We start from the raw sequence: 23,311 nt of genomic DNA, 5'->3' as shown, positions 1-23,311 counted from the left end.
ACAACAACAAAAAAGATAAAAAATCAAAAAAAAATCATACTCTCTAATTAGAGTAAGATTTTATTTAACCTCATGTTGGCCGCAACAGGAATAAAAGTTTTTTTGGTCGGTATAAATCAGAGGCTCCGAAACTTTTTTGCGTCGTAGACCCCCTACTAACTTGATATTGATTTTTTGTAAATTTTTAACTGAAGTGAAATTGACTTTTTTGCTGACGTAAACCCCTTGCAGATTGTCATGGACCCCTGGACTTCTGGGGGTCGATATAGACCACTTTTGGAATCACTGGTATAAAATGAAGTAAAGTTCTAAGCTAAGGAATTCTTGTAAAACTATTTACGGAAAAATAATAATTCGCCGAACAAAAAAACCGTTTATTTATGTTACCATAATTTATTTTTGATCAACAAAGATTTAATTTTAATTTTTATCACTTTTTTGTTTGTTTATTTCCAATATTCATCTTTGACTTTAAATAAAAACGTAAATTTTTCATTGTTGTCTATAAAAATAAAATAACATTTAGATTTAATGAGTTCAAAAGAAGAAAGTGTTGGCAAATTACCAGTGTTTGTGTTCCCTGAAACCTTAAACTTTTTTTCTGACAATCAATCATCACATAAACAAGTTCTAACACTTTATAACCCATATGAATTTGCATTACAGTTTAAAGGTAATGTATTTTAAAATTTTTTAATTTTTTAGCCTATTTTCTGTGAAATAAGTTTATAAATTTTAAGTTCACTTTTTTACCACCTATTAGTTTACTAATTTGATAGAAGGTTCTTAAATATTGTTGCCCATAAAGTTATTAAAAAAATTAAAAACAATATTCTTTTTTATTTTTTCACTAAAAAGTTTTTTGTTTTTGATCTCTGTCTTTTTGTTTTTAAAGATATATGTTTGAACCATTATATCAACAGTTGAATTTTAATTTTGATAATGAAATTATAAATTTAATTTTAAAGTTTTTTAAAGGCATCATATTAAAAAATCTAAACAAAATTCTCTCTCTTGACATTCTCTTATCCTCTTAAAATCAGTTGATATAACTACATTTGGTCATGTTTATCCCTGAAAATTCAGGTATATATGTGCAATAACAGTACAGTAAAAACCAGTTATAATTTTTTTAAATAAATTTTTTTTGTTTAAAAGAAGGAAGCAAGTATCAATGTTTTTGTTGTTAATTAAAAAAAAAATTTATTATCATAGCATTTCATTCAGTAGAAAATTTTTTTTATTTTAAACAAAAATTAACTAAAATCTTTATTGAAGTTGGAAAATTCATAGGTAGTGCAAAGGTGTATTTTGTGAAGTTGGAAAATTCATAGGTAGTGCAAAGGTGTATTTGTGGCACAAAATTATTGATGATTAGTAGTAATTAAATTTTTTTTATGTATTATTCTTGGAAAGAATGGAAAGTTATTCTATTGTATTTCTTTTGCTGTATTGTACGTTCTTATAAAAATTCATCAAAGTTGCATATCCTGTTTTAATATGTTTTGTATTCCATATAAGTGGAAAAAAACATTACTTTTATAACTTGTTACTGATTTGCGAGATCTACACTCATTCTGTTACTGATATATGAGATTTACACTCAGTCTGTTTCACTTATTAAGAATTAAGTTCTGACAAAAAGGATTTTTTTTCAAATCTACAAATACAACATTATTTTGTATATAGCAACAAATTAATGCACCTTCTATTTCATTGTGGTATTACAAACTTCACAGCAAAAGTAATTTTTTTTGGTTTAATGGAATGAATGTAAATTTATAAATTGCAATCTTTCTTAATTGCTACCTGTTATTAAACCATCTTGCAATTGCATTTTTTGTTTTTGTTTTTTATTTTTCAACATGAACTCATTTGAATAAAATCATAATTGGTAACCATGAGCGAGATCTCGTCTCGTTCTCGTTTCTTGTGAGAAATGGGGCTTCTCGTGAGAAACGAGAAATAGAAAATTCTCGCGAGAAATAGAACGAGACTTGAATATTATATTATTTTCCAAATTAAAAATTATTATAATTTACAAAATGCTTAATAATTTTTTTTTTTAATTAATTAATATTTTGACTCCGTGATTTCAATAAATCTAATTAAAAATTTAATTTGTTTTTGACAAAAACAAATTAGATTTTTAATTAGATTTTTTAATTAAATTTTTAAAAAAAATCTAGTTAAAAAATTTTCATCACAGAGCCTTCATCACAGAACAACATATTCAAGAAAGCTTTCAATTTGGTCAAGAGAAGTTCAAGCTGGAATGAAGAACATAATAACGGAGATTATGCCAAATCTAAAAAGTGCTGCATTTACTTCTGACCTTTGGACTTCTAGAGCTCAGGACAGCTACATCTCTTGGACTTTTCATGCTATTGAAAAAAATTGGAGACTACATCACTGGACACTCCATGTCCAACAGTTCCCAGGCCGACACACAGGTATCTTAATTGAAGGAAAGCTGGATTCTTTCTTAGAAGAACTAAATTTGCCTGCTGATTTGCCAATGTACTGCGTGAACGACCAGGCAAGAAACATGAAAATTGCAGTCAAATTGTCAAAGCGCCTTGACCAATACTTGTGCAACAATCATATTTTGCAATGTTCAGTTCGAGACTCATTTGGAATGACTGCTGGAATGGATGATGCGTTGCAAACATGCAAAGATTTGGCTTTTTTAACTCACCGGTCAACAGTTGCAGCTGCGTTGCTTGAATCAGAATCAGACGCTCAAGGAATCAATTTTAGACAGTTACGCCAATTTGTTGACACAAGATGGAATAGTGAACTGGATTGCATGGCTTCTGTCCTACATCTAAAGAGTGCAATTATCAGCTTATGTGCAAATGAAGATATTTTTTCTTCAAAGACCATCAGTGCATCACAGTGGAAATCAATCGAGGGAGCAGTAGAAATTTTGGCACCACTTAAAGAAGCTACAGAAATGTGGTCGGCTGAGTCTATTCCAACAATTAACACTGTCGCCGATTCTCTTTATTTAATCCATGACAAAATTGATCAATTTATTGAGACAGATGGAAAAAATGGCTACGGTGTCTTGTATGCAAAAAACTTGAAAAACTGCATTGAGAAAAGATTTCCTCTTTGTCACACTGAAAACTTATTGAGTGCTGCAGCAAACTACTTAAATCCTGCTTTAAAGGGACTTCACTTGAAGCTCTTCAAAAAATTTCAAACAACAAAAGAATGGTTAGCCTCACAAGTTAAGGATAATGTTGAGTGCCAACCTGTTGCCAGAGTCTTTTCAGCAGATTTGTCCCCTAATTCAAAACTGAAGCGCAATTTAAACGTCAGATCTGAATCCTATTTTGAGCGAAATGTGCCAGTATGAATATCTCCCTGATGCCAAAAAATACTTTCCGATTCTTGATTGGTGGAAATTGCATTCACATACATTGCCAGAACTCTCTTCATTAACTAGACAAATTTTAGCTATTCCAGCAAGTTCAACTAAATCAGAGAGTGTTTTTAGCTTAGGTGGAAATGTCGTCCGATCATCCAGACACAACTTACACCCAGAAAAAATAGAACAAATTATCTTAATCAGAAAAAACATTGTCTTGTTGGAAAAGTTTGGCAAAAAAATTCTGAATTTATATTTGAAAAAGTTGTTTACATTTGACAAATGCCATTTGTGTCTATTTGTCAAAACCATGTTTACATTTTTTTTTTTCACTTGGATTTTAATAAATTTGTTTTCAAAAATTGTTAAATTTCTCGTCTCGTCTCTTCTCGGTCTCACGAGAAGTACTAACTTCTCGTCTCGATCTTGTTTTGGTTTAAAAAAAAACCTAGTCTCGCTCATGGTTAATAATTAGCAATCATTTTACATTAGATTGTATTTATTAGAATACATGTTCTAAAAGACACGCATGTCCATATTGATGGACATCAACAGTGTGCCCCAAAATGAATAATTTATGTAACAGTGTACAAAATTGAATAAATAATTTATATTCAACTAAACAATAAGATATGCAGCCAATGCCAACATTTTCAAAATTGATTGAGTTAATTTTACTCTTAAAGATGTTGATATATTATTGACATTAACAACATTGAAAGGCAACTGATTCCGAATGTTAGCAACTTGGTAATAGAAACTAAATTTGTAAATATCTAGTTGGCATTGTGTTTGTGCATTTTATATTTATGTAGTCATGTGTTGTCAATGATAAAAACATAAATTTATCAATTAAAACCAAGTTATGCAGAATTTTGAAGCAAGTCAATAAATCATGTTTTACTCACCTTATCTCAAGCGACTCCAGATCAAGCAACTGAAGTCGGTTATTGTATGTTAAATTGTTTAAGTGCAGGATTTTTTTGTGAAACGTTTTTGCACGTTCTTAACTACCTTTATTAGTTCAACGTGATATGGCGACCAAACTAGGAAGCAAAATATTCAAATATAGGCCTAATATATGTATTGCAGGCTTTTGCTAAGATACTAGGATTGCGAGACTTAAAGCATTTTAAAATTTATTTTTATATGCTCTGGTATTAGCTGCATGTACAACGTTTGAAATAAGCTTTTTATAGTTCAGTTGAGAATCCAGAGTCACACTGACATCTTTTGGAATAGAAGACCAAGCTAAAATATGATCTCTTAACTTATAGTTAAAGTTAATGAATTTTCTTGATGAAGCAGGCACAATCCTATGATCTAAAAGACTTACTCGTAGAAATAGGTAGTTGCCATGTTTCTGACCAAAGTACTACGTTATCAAGAGCATTAACTAAGTGATGGCTATGGTCTGTATTGCAAATTGAACTGTATAACTTGATGTCGTTGCCATAAAGCTTTTAAGACCAATTAAGATTGTTAACAATAGCAGGTATATCATTAATATATAGTAAAAATAATGTTGGGCCTAACACATTACCCTGAGGAACTCTGCTAACAGTATAAGTTGGGTTTGATTATGAAATTCCAACTTTAACTTGTTGACTCCTATTGTTAAGAAATGTAGTAATCCAATTTTTTAAATTTCTTTGTTTTATTATGTTAAATAGACCAAGTTTGGCTAGTAATCTAGGATGAGATACAGAATAAAATGCCTTTTGAAAGTCGATATATACAACATCTGTTGTTAGACTTTTGTCTAATGCAATACTCCAATCATTAACAGATTCCAAGAGATTAGTACATGTAGAGCGTTTCTTGAGGTAACTATGTTGATTATTGACAATTGTTTTGTGAAGAGTTAAGTATTTAATAATATCTGAGTTAATAATTCTTTCCATTGCATGACAACAAGAGCATGTGAGTGAAATTGGTCTATAATTATTAGTAATGTTCTACAATTTAGGTAAAAAACAAAGTGATTTTTTTAAATTGAAATGAGTGAACATACAATTATTTACCTATTCCATGAATATGTTTACTTAAAACATTATTCCAGAATATACATAACTTGATGTTATTCATTTAGTTCACACAAAAAAAGAAAAAAAAAACGTATTTGTTTAACCATAAAACTTTTTTAAGTTTTATTATGATTATTTATTTATTTATTTAATAATAACTGTGTACATGTACAATGACAATGTACGGAGCCTAGGTAATCTAGGCTTTAACAGCCAATTTATGTTAAAAATAAGTCCAACTTTGATTTAAATTCTTTAAGTGTTTTAGAATCTACAATGTTTTGATCTAAATTATTCCAGCTGTTAATAACACGGTTTGTTATGAAATAGTACCTCTTTGGATTTTTAATTAATTGTCTATGAAACCTCATATTGAGACCTCTCATATTTGAAGTTATTAAATCTGGTGGGTATTCCAATGTTAAGTTATCTATTTTTTTTACTATTTTGAAAAGTTGGATTAAGTCATTACGTTCGCGTCTTTTTTCAAGAGTCGTTAATTTAAAGTAGGTTAGTCTACTTTCATAGTTTTTCCCTTGAAGACATTTTGTTTGTGTTGCTTTACGTTGTACCGATTCAATTTTTTTTTAATCTTGTTCTAAGTAAGGACACCACACTGAATTTGCATAGTCTAGATGCGGTCTTACAAGAGAGGTGTACAATAATTTAAATGCGTTTATGTCTAAGTTTTTAAATGAATGTTTTATTATTCCTAACATTTTATTAGCTTTACCATACGCATAACTAACTTGACTAGACCATTTTAAGTCGTTTGAAATCATAATTCCTAAATCTTTTTCAATTTTTGTTTCTGGTAGTTCAACTCTATTTAGCACTGAATCATACATTGTGTATATATGCCTAGTATTTTTGCTACCTATATGCATGCGTTTACATTTGCTGACATTAAATTTTAATAGCCATAATTGTGACCATGTTATTAATTTGTTTAGATCTGTTTTAGTCTTTTCTATGTCAGAAGATGATCTAATTATTTTAATTAGTTTAATATCATCAGCATACATTTTACAGTTCGTTGATAACTCATTCGGTAAGTTGTTTATATAAACAATAAACATAAACGGACCCAAGACAGACCCTTGCGGTACTCCACTTGTAACTGGAGACCAATTTGAAAACGGAATCGAAAGCTTTTATTATAAAATTAGTATTATAATAAAGTAAGAAGAGAATTTTTTTCGGAAAAATTCATTAAATCATATGAATAAGCATGACATTTAAAGTTTTAATTATCATTCATATTTTTAGGAGGATGTAAGAAAATTAATATTCAACTTGCTAGAAAATTGAACAACATTGGTATTGCTGTTATTCCTGGAGTAAAGATATGTCCTTCATGTAAGGTTATGTTATTTAAGGAAGATGGACTTTTAACAAACAGTAAATTTAAGAATTGAAAGGACTTTAAATGTAGATCTTAGAAGATTCCCTCAATAAATTACCTAAGAAGTTTAACGTAAAGCACTTAACATGGATAGAAAATAAAAATAAATCATAAATGAAATATATAGAAGAAGAGTTTAATTTTACTAGCTACATGGTGCAGATGTTATGGAAATTGCTGCAGAAAAATGGTATTTTATCTTTTCCTGAAAAAAAAAGGAAATATCTCAAAAGGCAGTAGATAAATTTGTTGATAAATGCCTGGGGAAAAAGATTTTTTGAGTATAACTTGAAGATCTCACATGCAAAAGCTAGTTAGTCTAACTGAAATCACTAGTAGCTTTATTAATACTCTGACAAATAAGTTACAAAAACTTACTGTTGATTCTTACTCTTGGGTGCATAATACAAGAGATGGGGGTGGGAATAAAAAGGAGGATGGGGGATTTTAGTTTAGATCTAATAACCTGGAAGGAAAGGGGTGGTTGTCTTAATAAACAAGTGGGTCTTAATAATTGGGTGGATGGGAATTTTTTACAGAACGCAAATAAACAATTTAATTCTAATGTGGTTTGCGGTCAAATGCACATTTTTTTTTACAGCTGTTTCAATATAATTCAATAGAATTTAATAAGCTTACAAAAGCTTTATACTATGGTGCACCCCTCCCCCTTTCCACTGGTGTATTAAGCACTTAAGGTACATGGCAAAATATGTTGCAAATAAGCAATGTACTGAAATGCAATCTAATGTGTATCATCTCTAATAATTTACAGCATGATGCAGATATGGTATATTATATGATGAAGTTAACAATTAAATATATTAAATTCAATATTTGTCAGTAAATAGAAACTGTTCACTACTTTTCAGATGAGTGTGCTGGCTAATATAAAAATTGAAAATACTTCATAAATATTTGCCACCATTAACAAGATCTCACTATGAAATGTACACAATCTTTTTTTGCAAAAAATTGCTGTAAATTGTGATGGTATTGATAGCTGTGAAAAGACTAACTTCAATTGCCAGCTTTTCATAGAACAAAAACTAATCATATACTTATGACATTTGCAGATTTCTTCCAAAATGAAATCCTAGACATTAGTTTTTACTACATATCTCTAAGAAGTCAAAGATGATAATCCAAAGCAAAATAGAGCAAAGATACAAAGCTTGAAAAACTTCCCACTTGCAGCTATCACAAATTTTCTTTTATTTGTTTTTTTAAATTAACATTTAGAAAAACAAATAAAAGAAAATTTGAACATCGATTTTAACTTAACAAAAAAAGAAGAAGAAAAAAAAAAAAAAAAAAAGAGATAAAGTTGATAAATTAATAAGAAGATAAGAAGAGAAGATCAGTTTATTAAAAGAGAAGATAATTTTTATAGTTTTTATTTTTATTATTGTTGCATTTATTATTTTTTATTATATTTTAAATATTACACTTTTATTTTTTTTTATATTACTACAATTTATTATTAGATTATTTATTTCGATATATAATATCAAATATTTATTTTTATTGTTATTATATTTTTAATTAACATTTCTCTCAACTTTGATTAGTTTTTTTACTTATTTAGTTTGCATTATTGTTTAACTACCATTATTATTATTATTCATTATAATTGTTAGTTTTTTCGATGTTGTAATTGGTTGTTCCTAATAATTTATTATTAGGAACAACCAATATAATAATGTGTATGAATTATATTCATACACATTATTGTTTTTTTTAACAATTATTAATAACAAAGCTATTTACTTCCTACTTACTGTTTCTTACATTCTCTTTTATATTCCGGTTCTATTATGGCTTTAAACTGTCATCTGTGTAAAAAATTAATTAGCCAAAGTTGCCGCTTATCTCAATGTTATATTTGTTTATTTTGGACTCATACAAAATGTAACAGGCCTAATGATACTAAATACAATTTATTACAATTAAGTTGGTCGTTGCAAAATTGTGTAAACTGTATTAAAAGTGTCTTTCCATTCACAGATGTACAAGATAATGAATTTAAGTTGTTATTTTCTTCTGATAAAATTCTGATGATTTACCTCTGTCTACAAACCTTTTCCTGTCTTTTCATTTAAATAAAGTTTCTAATTAAATTAATAATTATGTTTCATCTTGTGTTTTAGATTCTAGGAAGAAATTTCTACTTTATTAGACATGGTTTGTAAATATTATGACATAAGCGAACTATGTACACTTAATTTTAATAAAATAAAATAATAATAAATAAAATAATCTCCTTTTTTCATCTAAGCATATCATCGTTACAAAAACATTTTGAGGATTTAAACATAATACTATCATTAATTAATTTTGATTTTTTTATTATTGGTATAACTGATACAAGGTTAAAAAAAGGAGCAATTCATCCAATTCTCATTGATAATTACAACATTGAGCAACACCAACAGAATCCTCTTGTGGTAGTACCTTATTATATTTATCAAAAAAACTAATTTACACACGAAGAGTTGATTTAATGATTTACACACCTAATTGTTTAGAATCCACATTTGTTGAAGTTATTTTTTCTAAAAATATTAATATTGTTGTTGGTTGCATTTATAGACACCCTTGCATGGATATTATTATTTTTAATAATATCATGTCTGTCTTACTTCAAAAAATATCTGCTGAAAATAAATCTATTTTCTTACTTGGTGATTATAATATTGATCTGATGCATTCAAATAATGACATTGCGACGTCTGATTTTTCAAACTTATTTTCTTTTTATAATATTCGCCCTTTTATTACTTTGCGGACTAGAATTACTGATCACTCTGCTGCAATTATTGATAATTTTTTCTCTAGTTTAATAGCTTATGAAATTGTTTCAGGAAGTTTGACAACTTCTGTTTCTGATCACTTACCTCAATTTTGTATTTGTCCCAATTTCAATAAATTATTTATACCACACAGACACAATTTATATAGCAGGAGTTTTAAAAACTTTAATAAAGAAAATTTTAAATTTGATTTATCAAAAATTGACATGTTTCCAAAACATTTATTACTGAAACAACATTGATTTTAGATCGCTACGCCCCGCTTAAAAAAATAAGTATCAAAAACTTCAAACGTTGATTCAAACCATGGATTACAAAAGGAATTGTAAAATCTATTCAAGTTTGCAATCTTTTCCAACAAAAAATGATAAGATCTAAAGATCTTGTTAATAAAAAATAGTTTGAAAGTATTTTTAAACGATATAAATATATGATAATTACATTAATTAAACTTAGTAAAAAAACCCATTTAAAAATTTTTTTCTCAGAAAATGTAAAAAATCTTCGCGAACTTTGGAAAGGCATTAACATTCTAATTAATGTAAAAAATTTTAATAAATCACCTCCCAACTGTTTATAAATGGAACTTTTCCTGATATTTTGAAATTATCTTGCGTTATTCCAATATTTAAAAATGGCTCTAAACTTTCATGCTCTAAGACCTATTTCTTTTTTATCTAACATTAGTAAGCTTCTTGAGAAACTTATGTATTCTAGAGTGTACTCTTTTCTAAACTCATTTAATTGTTTAAACGATTTTCAATTTGGTTTTCGATCAAAACATTCTACTTGCCATGCATTAATAAGTATAACAGAAAAAATTAGGAAAGCTCTTGATCCTGGTCATTTCGATTGTGGTGTTTTATCGATTTACAAAAAGTTTTCGATACCGTTGACCATAGTATTTTGATTTCTAAATTAAATCATTATGGAATTTGCGGTATTGTAAATGACTGGTTTCGATCTTATCTTTTAGATCAAAAACAATTTGTAAGTATTAATGGTTTCAATTCTAGTAATAAATCAGTTTTGTGTGGTGTTCCTCAAGGTTCTGTTCTAGGTCCTCTTTTATTTTTAATCTACCTTAACGACCTAATCAACTCTGTTCACTTCTCTTCAGTTCATCTGTTTGCTGATGATACAAATCTCTTTCACATCAACAAATTCGGAGTTCGACTCCCACCACGTCCCTGGAAGTACCGCGCTCAACTTAGTTTCTCCGCGCAGCGGCCTTGCTCGGCAAGGTTCGTGTTTCGGAGTTAAAGAGTTGAGAGAGGGTTGCACCACGAATAACAACTAAAAAATAAAAACACAAAAAAATGAGTAGCCTCCTCGACTGTAGTGGCCCCCCTCGGGCCTTGGGGAGGTGAATAATCTAAAAAAAAAAAAAAAAAAAAAAAAATCATATCATTCTTTATGTAAAAATGTTAATTCTGATCTAAAAGGTATAGTTCACTGGTTAAATGCTAACCTAATATGTCTCAACACCGAAAAGCATTTACTGAACTAATGTTTTTTTATCTCCGAGAAAAAAGAATTTATTTAAAATTGTGGAAATCAAAATCAAAATTAATAATAAACGGCTATATCCTTCAAGAGTTATTAAATATCTTGGTGTATTAATTGATTGCAATCTTTCATAGAACTTTCATATTAATGAACTAAGCAAGAAACTACCTCTCAAGCTAACAGTATGGTTTTATAAATTTGTCAATATGTCGATAAAGTTACACTAAAGAATATTTACTATGCATTATTCTCATCTCATCTTAGATATTGTTGTCAAGTTTGGGGTCTAGTTGGAAACTATTGCATTAACAAATTGCTATCATCTCAGCGTCAATTCATTAGAATAATAAACTTTCAACCAATTAAATCAGATACATGGAAGTCCTTCAAAAAACTTTTCATTCCAACATTTCCAGCGCTAGTAAAGTATGCTAATTTTCTTTTTGATTTTGACTTCTTAAATAAAAACTTACCATTTCCTATCACAAACTTGTTCACAGAAAGTAGATTATTACATTCCAACTCTACTAGACACAATGGAAAACTAAATGTACTATCTTTTAAAACCCAGAAGCATGGTAAAAGTTCTATTGTTTATCAGTGCGTCTGTGAATGAAACAGGAGCCTTGCATGCATTTTGAATGAGTCCAAAAAACTATATCCTAAAATACCTTTACTCCATCTTAAACAATATCAATTTAAAAAAATTCTGAAAAACTTTTTATTCTAACTTTTAGACATATTATCCTTACGATTAAAATATTCTTTTAATTTTCTTTTCGTTATTACTACAATTATCATCAGTACTTTTTGTTTGTTTTTTCTTTTTTTTTAACATTATAACCTGAAAATTACGTTTTCTACATGCTTATTTTTAATGTATTTTCTATGTGCTTTAATCTATGTGTTTACAGTACATATGTTTCAATGCATGTCTTTGCTTATTATTACTTATATTATGTTTAAAAATTGGTGTCACTCCTTTGATCAGATTTCTGTATGAGTGACACCATCCTAAATAAATCATTAACTTATTATTATAAATAATTTTATGCTTATAACTACCATTATAATATTAGTTATTATTATTATTTTTTCATTGTAATTATTGTAAACATACTTATTATTACTATTACTATGATTTGTATTAATTTTTTTAAATCTTATATTATTATAATATATTATTATTGTTGTTATTGTTATTATTACTATTATTATTGTTATTATTATTATTATCAAAACTATTGTAAAATGATTTAAAGAATATAAATAGCTTGTTGTTGTTGTTGTTGTTGTTGTTGTTGTTGTTGTTTTTGATGTTTGAACTTCCTGACATGAAACTAACTTCCAGACATAGAGAAAACTCCAAGAATTTATATGTTTATATTTATGTCAAATGAAAATGCTAAGTAAAAAATTGCAATTACTGAAGCCTGGGAACAAAAAAGCCCTAGAATTTAGCTATACCTGCCCCAAATGTGATAGCAACAAGTTATATATACATAGCAACAAAAAAAAAAAAATTTTTTTTTACATTTTAAATTTCATGAAATAAACTCTTAGCGTCCAAAAATTATGAACATTTTAAATTTGTAATCCCCTTAAATTGAGGGGGGTTTAAACTTTATGCGGTAATTAATTTAATTATTTTAAATAGTTTTTGAACACACAGATTATTGTATGAAGTTTAAAGTTTATCAATGAATATAAATTTAGTTAAAAATAGTAAAAAAATATTTTATCAACTTGTGTCTGGGGCAGATGTAGCTAAAAGTTTGGAGCTTATTTGTTGCCAGGCTCCAATCATTGCAATTTTTTGCAAAGCATTTTTAATTAACATAAGCATAAACATATAAATGTTTGGAGTTTGCTTTATGTCTGGAAGTCAGCTATCTGAAACATCAAAAAAAGCTGCATCCGCCCCTCTACTTTTTTCACAAAAAATGTGCCAAAACACTTGGGCAAATTTATAAATGTTCATCATTTATTTATGTAGTCAAATTTATTGTATCACATTTGATAAATACGATATACCTTTTCTAGACTTATTTTTGTAACCATAGCATTGGGACTTTTTTAATTTAAGTTAAACCTAAGAAAACCTTAAATATATAATTAACTGATTAGTTTTGTTTAATAAAAGTTTTTAAATCATAAAGTTCTCCTCAAAATACTAGCAATGAAATACACACACAAAAAGGCCTAAAAAGTAAAAACTTTATGAAAAATGCTTTAAAAATCATTATGTAAGTGATTTATATTTTAGCGACCAAGTTAAAATTTTCAGTTTTTAACCTATCAGCTGTAAAGTTGCCTATGAGTTTAATTTTAAATTTCGATCAAAGTTTTAATGTCTTCCAACTAGTTGCTTTTAAGTCTTATTTTGAATTTCCTTCCTGCAAAGTTTTAATGTCTTCCAACCAGTTCTTGTACAGAAACATTCATAAATACCTCTTGGGAATTGTTCATATTTTTGAAAAGCCAAGATAATCTTAAAGTTTTCCCTGGGTTTTTATGCATTTTTAAATAGAAAAAAATCTTTTAATTACGAGCTAAAAAAAATTTTTATTATAAAGAGTATATGAAATAGTATTAACTTGGATTGTTTTTTGCTTGTTTAAAATTATGAATAAAACGATTCTCTCTTTAGTGTTGTGCAATAACCCAACAAAGTATAATGTTGTTGAATCTGAAGGTATTATAAAACAGAAATGCTGTGTTGATATGTAAGTTTATTTCATATTTATTTGCCACATTGCTTCTAAAAAAAGATTTCAAAGTTAAAAAAAAAAATTAAATTTATTTTTGCTAAAGTATCAGAGAATCTTAGGTTAATTACTCTGTGTAACACTTGCTCAATTTTTTTCCTTGGATTCAATTTTAATTGATTGTGCCTAAAGACTGTGAATAAATAACTAAATTGAGCACAAACTTTATTTTTCATGTTTTCATTCATTCCATCTGATAAAAAATAACAATTGTATATTTAAATAAACAATGTTTTTTTTAGATTTGAGAGTGTGCTGTATAGAGTGTTGAGAGTGTGCTGTAGAGAGTGTTGAGAGTGTGCTGTAGAGAGTGTTGAGAGTGTGCTGTAGAGAGTGTTGAGAGTGTGCTGTAGAGAGTGTGCTGTAGAGAGTGTTGAGAGTGTGCTGTAGAGAGTGTTGAGAGTGTGCTGTAGAAAGTGTTGAGAGTGTGCTGTAGAGAGTGTGCTGTAGAGAGTGTGCTGTAGAGAGTGTTAAGAGTGTGCTGTAGAGAATGTTGAGAGTGTGCTGTAAATCAGTTTTACAATGTAGCTTTCAAATAACCTTTATGTTTTGGTTATAATTTTCTTGATAAAAACATTTAAAGTTTATATATTTTGATGAAATTACTTGTCTTGCTCCTCTGAGTTAAAGATATGTACTTTAAGTGGCATTTGGCATAACATTTAGGCATAATTGTTTGTGAGAATCTGAGTCAACTCCACATAGATTTAAGCTATAAACAGCTGCAACAAAACAACTCCAAACTGTTAAGGAGTTTAATGAATTTATCACATTCTATGATCTTTCGTAAATCACTTAACAAAGATACCAGTTTTTACCTTAACCTTAGATGACTTCAGGTAAAGATCGTGGAGGTACTTTAAAGGTGCCAAATTCTTGTCAAGAGCAGTGAAAAATTTCTTGATGAGGTCTAACTTGATGTGCAGTGATGGCATAAGCACATTCTAAGGTCCTATCAGCAGCTCCAACTTCCACTGCTTTTGCTAACAGACTTTTTATGATAGTGTCACAGCTATCCTAGAGACAAAGGAAACAGGAAAATTTTGTAACATTGCTTTGAAGGCCTTTGAGAAACAGCACAATTTTGAAGTCTCACATGACCTTCCATCCGAAGTTGTCATACTTACATACAAGACACTCAGCAATATTTTGACACTGATGTAGTCCTTACACAGAGTAAGCCATCAGATGTGTAGTTGTTTCCTTTGTAAAGCAACATGACTTTGAGGTTCCAGGAACTGTCTAAAAATATGTGGCATTTTTTTTAAATTACATGTAATACAAATAGCATTGGAAAGACTGGCCACATCATTGCAGAAGCACAACTTATCTTTCTGACAAAAAAAGTTGGAAAATGTTTGGTGGCGCTTTCTCTAATCTGTGACTTGCAAGTTTTTATCTAACAAACTACTATCCAACAAGTTTTTTATTTGAGCTTGGAGACTAGAAGCTCATCATTTGACTTGGTCTTTAGTTAGATCATTAATATCTATCTGGTTAGAGGAGTATAAAATACTGTTTGAGCCTGGATATCAGAAGCTCAGCATTTGTCCCTGATTAGATCAATAATGTCTTGCTTGGGTTAGGGAAGTATGGCCTCCATCTCCTCAACAGCACCTGCAAAACTGTAATATGTATATCTTAGATCTTCCTCATGATCAGATTTGCTGCTTTTGCCTAAAAATGACTTTAGGGGGAGTGAGAGTGTAGGGCTGTGCGGTACTGGAGCAATGGCAGAGGAATATCTGGACAAGCAATTGAAGCATATTTGTGCCTGAGCAAATTTTTATTGGAACAACAATGCAAAAGTAGCAGTTGCTATTAAGTTGGTCATCAGTTTTTGCTAAATTTGTGGGATCGCAAACTTCATAGCTCCCTTTTCTCCCTTGTATCAACCTGTACCAACTTTTAGCATAGCTCATATTACTAATTACATATTAAAGATTTCTCTTGCAGTATTTGCATGTAAATACAGTGTCAAGAACTTGTCCTGATTTCTAAGAGACATGCAAAAGTATGCCTTGTAGGCCTTGCAAATTTCACAACTTCCACATAAAACTTTTTCGATCTTTTTTTTATAAGTTGTCTAAACACATAACAAAACTCATATGCTGGTTGCAAACAACCTCTTGATGCAATTTGAATAAATAATTTCTCTTCAAATATGATTCTTTATTTTAATTGTCCCTTTACTCTCCAAAAATTAACTGAAATGTTAATTTGAATCATCTGTTGTTTTTTTTTACTTGTATGGCTACTTTTAGTTCAAGTAGGTTCTATAAAATTCATGAAGTTTCTTGAAAGCTATGCAGGTTTCTTGAAAGTACTAGAATATTCTGGAAATTTGTAGCACTTTCTGAACAATTCTAGGAGTTCGGGTATATTCTGGAACTACGCTCAGTATTCAATATAAATCAAGAATTTTCTTAAAAACACACAAGTTTCAATTTGTTTTTGGCAAGATTTTGAAATTACACATTCAACCTGAGGACAAAACAAGAATACAATTTTGTTACATAGTGTTATTAGCAAGTTATCAGAATAAAGTTGCATTGAATTTTCAGGGTTGGTTACCATCTAATCACCAGAGGAAAAGACCTTAGAGTTTTCTGGGTAGATTAACCAGCTTGTTACCTTATTTACAGCTGGTTAAAAAGAATTTATCTTTTAAAAATGTTAGAATATTTACTTTCTTATGTTTATTTATTTAAAAAAAAATCATTTTAGAGTAGTTCGTGTAACAGATATACAAAATATAACTAAAAGAGAAGATAAATTCAGAATCCATTTGTATCAATATGGAGTTGAAAAATTGCTGGGTAAGAAAGACATTGTGGCTCAATGTACAGAGAGTAAAGAGTTTGTTGTAAGATAATTTGTAAACATTTATGTTAAGTAGTTTATCTTATAAAAATTTTTGGGTTTTTAAATCAGGGATATGGAGTCCCAAAAGGACTCCGGCTTTATATCTCTAAGTTTTCCAAGTCTCTAGTGTTCAGAAGCTCTAAACTGTTTGTTGACTTATGATCTGCTATAAGAAAAAAGTTCATGAGATTTAATGGCTTGAAACTTATTGTTTTTAAGCCCGGAGTCCTTGAGTCCTGGAGTCCTTGCCGCCATTATACCTAAGGACTCTGGGTTCAAAAAATGATTGTTCTTCTGACCTAAAAGTCTTAATTTTTTTCTATTAGTAGTCTATAAACTTATCTATATTTTTAGAGTTTCTGGATAACAAAAACTTGGATAAAGTAATCTTTTTGTGACTTTAAAATCCGGAGTCCTTTTTGGGACTCCGCATCCCTGTTTTAAATATTATTTAGCAAATAATTGATTTACCTTTGATTAATTTTTTTATTAAGAATTTTAAATAAATTTATTATCCCTTAGGTGCAATCAGTGAAGAGATCTGGCTCTAGTATGAACGATAGCAGTGAACCAATAGAAAGAAATAGAAGAGGTATTTTCAGTTTCTATTTATAGTTTGCTCATATTATATTTTTAGTATTAATAGTTTTTTTCTTATACAAATTAAACTTTAAGTTAACTCCTCTATCCCATTCCATCCTCATTTGTTAAACATCATCAGCAAAGTCATCGACAGCAACGAGATAAAATTGATTACTTTTTATAATTACAGCCTAATATAATTTTGATAAGGATGACTAGATTGTTTTTTAAAATCTTGAATATATTTTAGAATCTGTTATTGTTCAACGTTCACTTCCAAGCTTACCTGTCATAATAATAAGTTTAGCATCTATAATTGTTTTAATGCTACCTACACATGGTGAAAAGGCCAACAGCAGTTATATTCCTGATTATCTATTTATGTCTTTTAATCAAAAGCTTATTGCTGCCTATATTTTAGGTAAGTAGTAGTTTCTTTAAAAGTTGTATGTCTTTAGAATCAAATGATTTCATTCCATTTTATATTAAATCAAGCAGCTGTGATGTAATGGTTAGAGCAGTTGCTTCACAATCAAAATGGTCTGAGGTTTGATGTTTTCTTAAACCATATTCGCAACATGACTGATGCATCTCTAAGAAAAATAATTCTAACCTTAATAACAAGAATAAATTTTAAAAAAAGTATAGATACTACTTAAATATTAATTATAAAAAATATCTATTTATTTATATAAATATTTATTTAAATGCTAATATAAAATAATTAATTTTTTTTCAAATTTAATGAGATGATTTTTATGGAAGATTTAAAATTCTTAGAACTACATACGATTCTGCAGCTCAGTTTCTTTTTATTCATTTATTTTATTCAAATTCAATTAAAAAAAATTATCAAACTTTCCTTAAAATTACCAAGTCCTTCAAAAAAAGAGTTTCAATCTATGCAGTTCATAAATTTTTTTTAATTTTTGTAATGAATTTTTTTATAAAAAAAAAAGTATTTTTTTAAAGAAGTTTACAATGTGTGCAAAGTTAACCGGGTTCAGCAAACTTTGCACACATTTCCTTAAAAAAGATACTTATTTTTTTTAATAAAAAATAATAAAAACTGTTTAAAATAGTTTTTAAATGTCCGAAATTTTGACGAAATTGGCTTCTATTGTGACAAAGGTAATCAAACATTTTTCTGCAAATGTGGTTCATAGCATTCTCTTACAGTAACCCAAAAATAATCAAAAAATAAACTACACAGTAGACAACTGTAAATGTTGCTGGAGTTTTTCTTCAACCGTACATAAATTTTAAAGCCAAACACTTTGTAGAAAATTGGTGTACAAAAGGCTAAAATAATGCAGAATATACAACTTTACCATCAGGTTGAATGGAAGACAAACAATTGATCTAATGGCTGACTAAAATGTTTATTTGAGTTACCATAAAAATTTCTGTTACCCATGTGTTACCAATGTTACCCATGTGTTACCTATGTTACCCATGTGTTAGTACTTGATGGTAACAGCATGTGCGTTTTATACCAGGTTGCTCTTCTTTGTATTAAAAACAATGCAATTTTCAGCCTTTAGATGTTGGTTTGTATTGCCATGTTTGAAAGGTTTGGCGCCAAATATTAATCAAGTATTACACCAACTCACTATGCAAGAATTTATCTAAAAATGCTTTTGCTCAACTTCAATCAAAACTCTTAAATTAGAGAAAGAAAAAAAAGTGCAAGAAGTGTTAAAAACCCCTTGGTTATTTTTATTTGATGTAACGAAAATGCATCAAATGAAAATAACCAAAGGGTGGTCCATAAAGTATGTACGCATATATATGGGGGCAGAGGGTTACCCAAAAATGTATGAATGCATACAAAGAAGTAGGGGGGGGGGGGAAGAAGGATGTTAAAGACAGCGAGTACGTAGGCAGTTCTCTATCCTTCTCAAAACTTGATTTCTTTTTTTTTAACAAAAGCATTGATTTTTTTGAGTTTAAAAAATAACAAAGATGTTAAACAGAATGTCGAATTAGCTAAAAGTTTTTTTGTTTTTAATTTTTAAAAAGATTAATGCATAGGGGAAGGGTTGGGAGTTGATTTTATAAAAAATAATGCGTATGTATGCAGAAGATGGTCATTAAAAGCATACTGGTGCGTGCAAAAAGAAATTGTATGGCTAATTAACATGTTTACCTTAAAAAGGCAGTCATTGTATAATAGAACTTTTTTTTCTCTTCTTTAAATGCATGTAACTTTAAAACAGAATAAAATCGTAAAATAAAATTTATATCGAGTAAAATAGGGTAATTTTGCCACTTTAGAAATTTCGCTACCAATTGATCTTTACTTTTAAGACTATAATTTTACTCAGAAAAAAAGTTTTTTTTATGATTTACATTTTTATTAGAAGAAAAGCAAATTTCTTATCAATATATGTTAAAAAACACATATTTTTTTGAAGACTTGATATGAAAATTAATTGACAAAAGAAATCTTCAAAAAAAATTTTAAATGCTCTTGAAAGTCGAATTATTTATTTCTTTAAAAAATTAAAAGAGCAAAATGTAGGTTTCAAAGAATCTGTGTGTTGTTTTTTTCCTCCCCAATTTTGATTGGTTCCAAATTTATTCCAGAAATACTAAATGGGAGAATTAATAGATTAATAATTAGATTAGAATAAAGAAAATGGGTTTGTGAAAAATGTTTATTAAAATCCCCTCGTTTATTAATTTTGACTTGTTATCAACAACAACAACAAAAAATCAATGAAAATTGGCCTTAAAAATTAGATAATAGTTGTTTCAGTCACTGATAAAAACACTTTCAACGTAAACAGGCTTTAAAAATCTCAATTTGTCAAAAACAAGCTTTTGGCTTTCTCACCAAAGTATAAAACTTATATCAGCGTATATCCAATTTAATTATTATAAAACAGCTGTTCGAAAATGCATATTTGACAGCAAGCCACGCTAGAATTAAGTAGTTTATAGTAAAAAATATTAGTTTGGATTTATAAACTGAAATTTTTTATAAAAAATGCTTATATTGTAACATAAAAAATTTCCCAACCCCTTTTAATACCCCCCGCTTATTAGATATGGACTAAAACTCCCACCCCTATCCTTTTATACCCCCGCCCCCACCCCACCCCCTCCTTTCTTTCCATGCGTTAAGGACTCGAGAGTATTCATTATTGTTAGATTACTTATATTTATTTGCTTATAAATGTGCTTTAAAATTTTTTAAATGTTTTTAAAAAAAAAATTTGTATTTTAAATAAACTTAGATTTTATTGTGGTTTTTTATTACGGGGTCACCCCGTTTTTTCTGTTCCTATTAATGAAAAAATTTATATTTTTCTTTAATTTTTGAAGTTGAAACAAAATTTTAATAAGAATAATTTTTTTTTCTTTTGCATTTTTGGTTTCTCAAGTTATTTAGATTTATAGAATTGTTGGCGAAATTCAATAAAATTTATAGAATTGGTGGCGAAATTCAATAAAATTTATAGAATTGGTGGCGAAATTCAATAAAATTTATAGAATTGGTGGCGAAATTCAATAAAATTTATAGAATTGGTTGCGAAATTCAATAAAATTTTACTCTACTCTTATAGAGCCAATGTTTCTTAATAATTCTATTTAAAAAAGTGTAAAAAAGTTTTTTCTGAGAAAAAAAAAAAAAGATTAACTTATTCAAAAACTGTTTAACAAAACCTGCTTTTACTCTTAAGCTTTTAATTCTGTATTTTTTATTTTAGGTCTTGTTACAATGGCAGTGTTGAAAACATGACTAACTTAATCTATCCTTCGTATTTATGGACATCGTTCTTATTAGCGACGTAAATTTTAACTATATAATATCATGGACGATTTAAGAAAAAAAATTTTCATTAAAAGCGGCATACAGTATAAAAATTTATTTTATTTAAACAAAATATTTACAGTAAATTTTCAGGTTTTAATTATGCTTTAATATTACAAGTAATCAATAAAATTTCGAAATCATATTCAGGATTATTATTTCTTCTACTTAATTTATGCGCTATTTTTTTTTTTTTTTATCGATAACCAATCGCAGTTTCTTTAAAGTATTTTAAAAGAGAAACTTTTATATATTAAGTATTTAATAAAAAATTTATAAATTTTTTTTTTTAACGTATATACGTGAGAATTTTTCAAATATGCTGTATAAATTATAAATTTTTTAAAAAATATAAAGTTGTTAGCATTTTTTTACTTAAACAAAAAAACGAAAAAAAAAATTATAAATAAGTTATGCAGTATTAATAAATTTGTAGACACAAAAGTTATAGTCATCAATTTGTAGGTACAGAAATGGTGGCGGTGGTCATCAATTTGTAGGAGCAAAAGTGATGTTCATCAATTTGTAGGAGCAAAAGTGATGTTCATCAATTAATAGACACAAAAGTGGTGGTCATCATAGGAAAAACTATTTTCTTTAGAAAATGCTTTGAATTATTTGTTTTTAGTTTATGTTTTTTTATACTTTATTAGTCGTTTATTATTGTTTATCATTTATAAAAACGAAACCAGTTAGATTATTTCAACTGGTTTATTATTTAAACTAGTTTATTAGCTTTCAACTTTTTAGAAACTTCTTATCGGTGTAAGTAAAGACGTAAGCATGACTTATTTCATGATTCATTTACTGATATTTTATACCATTATCCGAACGGAAAAAAAACTAATCTAAAAAATCAACTCAGATAAGAAGAACTTTTAATACTATTAATATGAGAAACGTAAGTCGTATTTTCAAAAAACTTGTCAATTTTATAGAAGAAACTAAAATTTGTTAAATATTTGTTTACCTGAAAGTTTGATTAACTCTAATTCATTCGCTCTACTTTATACTAGGTGCTCCTGGATTACGTAACCTAGATTTGAGGAAAAACTAATGTCATAAGCCTGGAATTTTGCACACTTAAATCCAAATTTAACTATTCGAGGCTATAACTGTTCAAGTTTTTTAATGGTTAGATGGTCACAACACGTGGAGCTCAAGTTTATACTGCTGCGCTTTAAAAACCTAAATCTCGCAACCAATTTTTGCACTTGACTTCTTTAGCAGCCTAATAAACCATCAGATAATAATTGCTAATATAAAGTATTAACTTAAATAAAGGCGCAACACCTTCTAATGCTACCAGTTTTCATCTCAAGTTGTTAATATGCCGAGTTTTCAAGAACATGTACTGAGACAGTTTACATCCTTAAGATGTGCTGGCAACACACTGGCAATATCACATTGCGTAGGTGATTGCATAGCTATCAACCAATAGAATTATACTTTATATGCTTTATATATAGGATTATATCTCATATGCGTGATATACATTAAAATCATGTGTAGCGTGTTATCTTATGGTTATTACAGTAGTGCATTATCTTATGGTTAAAACATTATTTGCTAAACGTGAACGGATACAAATTATAATGGAAGACAACGCATTGCATTTTTTAATCTTTATTTTATTTTTAAATTTCGCTTACATTTAAATACCATAGTACAACTATATATGCTATATATATTGTGTTACAATTAACTTAATTACAATATTTATCAGCATAAATAAAGTAAGAAAAAACGCACACATATATAAATATAAGCCATAGCCGTGTCTACGGGTCTTGCCTATCATGCACAGGCATGACCTACGAAATTTGATCTAACTTACATTATAAATGGCTATAGCAATCTCTATATAATTATACGCTACTTAATAGTGTTAGTAGTAGTGCTGTGAGTGATCCATCCTGCGTTTTTTGAAACGGATATTTTTAGAGAGTTATAAGCGCGAAAAAATCACCGAACAGAACTTTAATTAGAAAATGAATGGGAAAAAAAGACTTTCTTAGATTTAAAAAGCCTTTTTTATTATTTAGTTACCCGAGTATTTTTACATTTATATTTTGAAATATTAAACTTTTTTAATAATTAGTTGAAAATATCTAACCGAGGAAATCTAGTATATTTTTTTAGGGGG

General features: G+C 28.4%; 1 protein-coding gene across 1 annotated transcript; it reads left to right on the top strand.

The window, feature by feature from the left end:
- The first annotated feature begins 496 nt into the window (after positions 1–496).
- On the top strand, positions 497–21,528 carry LOC100202316 (motile sperm domain-containing protein 1). The gene is made up of 6 exons (XM_065787867.1): positions 497–673; positions 13,781–13,856; positions 16,626–16,764; positions 17,286–17,355; positions 17,596–17,766; positions 21,062–21,528. The coding sequence occupies exons 1-6, from the start codon at positions 532–534 to the stop codon at positions 21,091–21,093; spliced, it is 630 nt and encodes a 209-aa protein (XP_065643939.1). The 5' UTR covers positions 497–531; the 3' UTR covers positions 21,094–21,528.
- Positions 21,529–23,311: the final 1,783 nt, after the last annotated feature.

The sequence above is a fragment of the Hydra vulgaris genome, chromosome 01 (genome assembly GCF_038396675.1).
Source record: "Hydra vulgaris chromosome 01, alternate assembly HydraT2T_AEP".
Taxonomy (NCBI): Eukaryota; Metazoa; Cnidaria; class Hydrozoa; order Anthoathecata; family Hydridae; genus Hydra; species Hydra vulgaris.
This window is presented reverse-complemented; position numbering and strand designations above follow the sequence as displayed.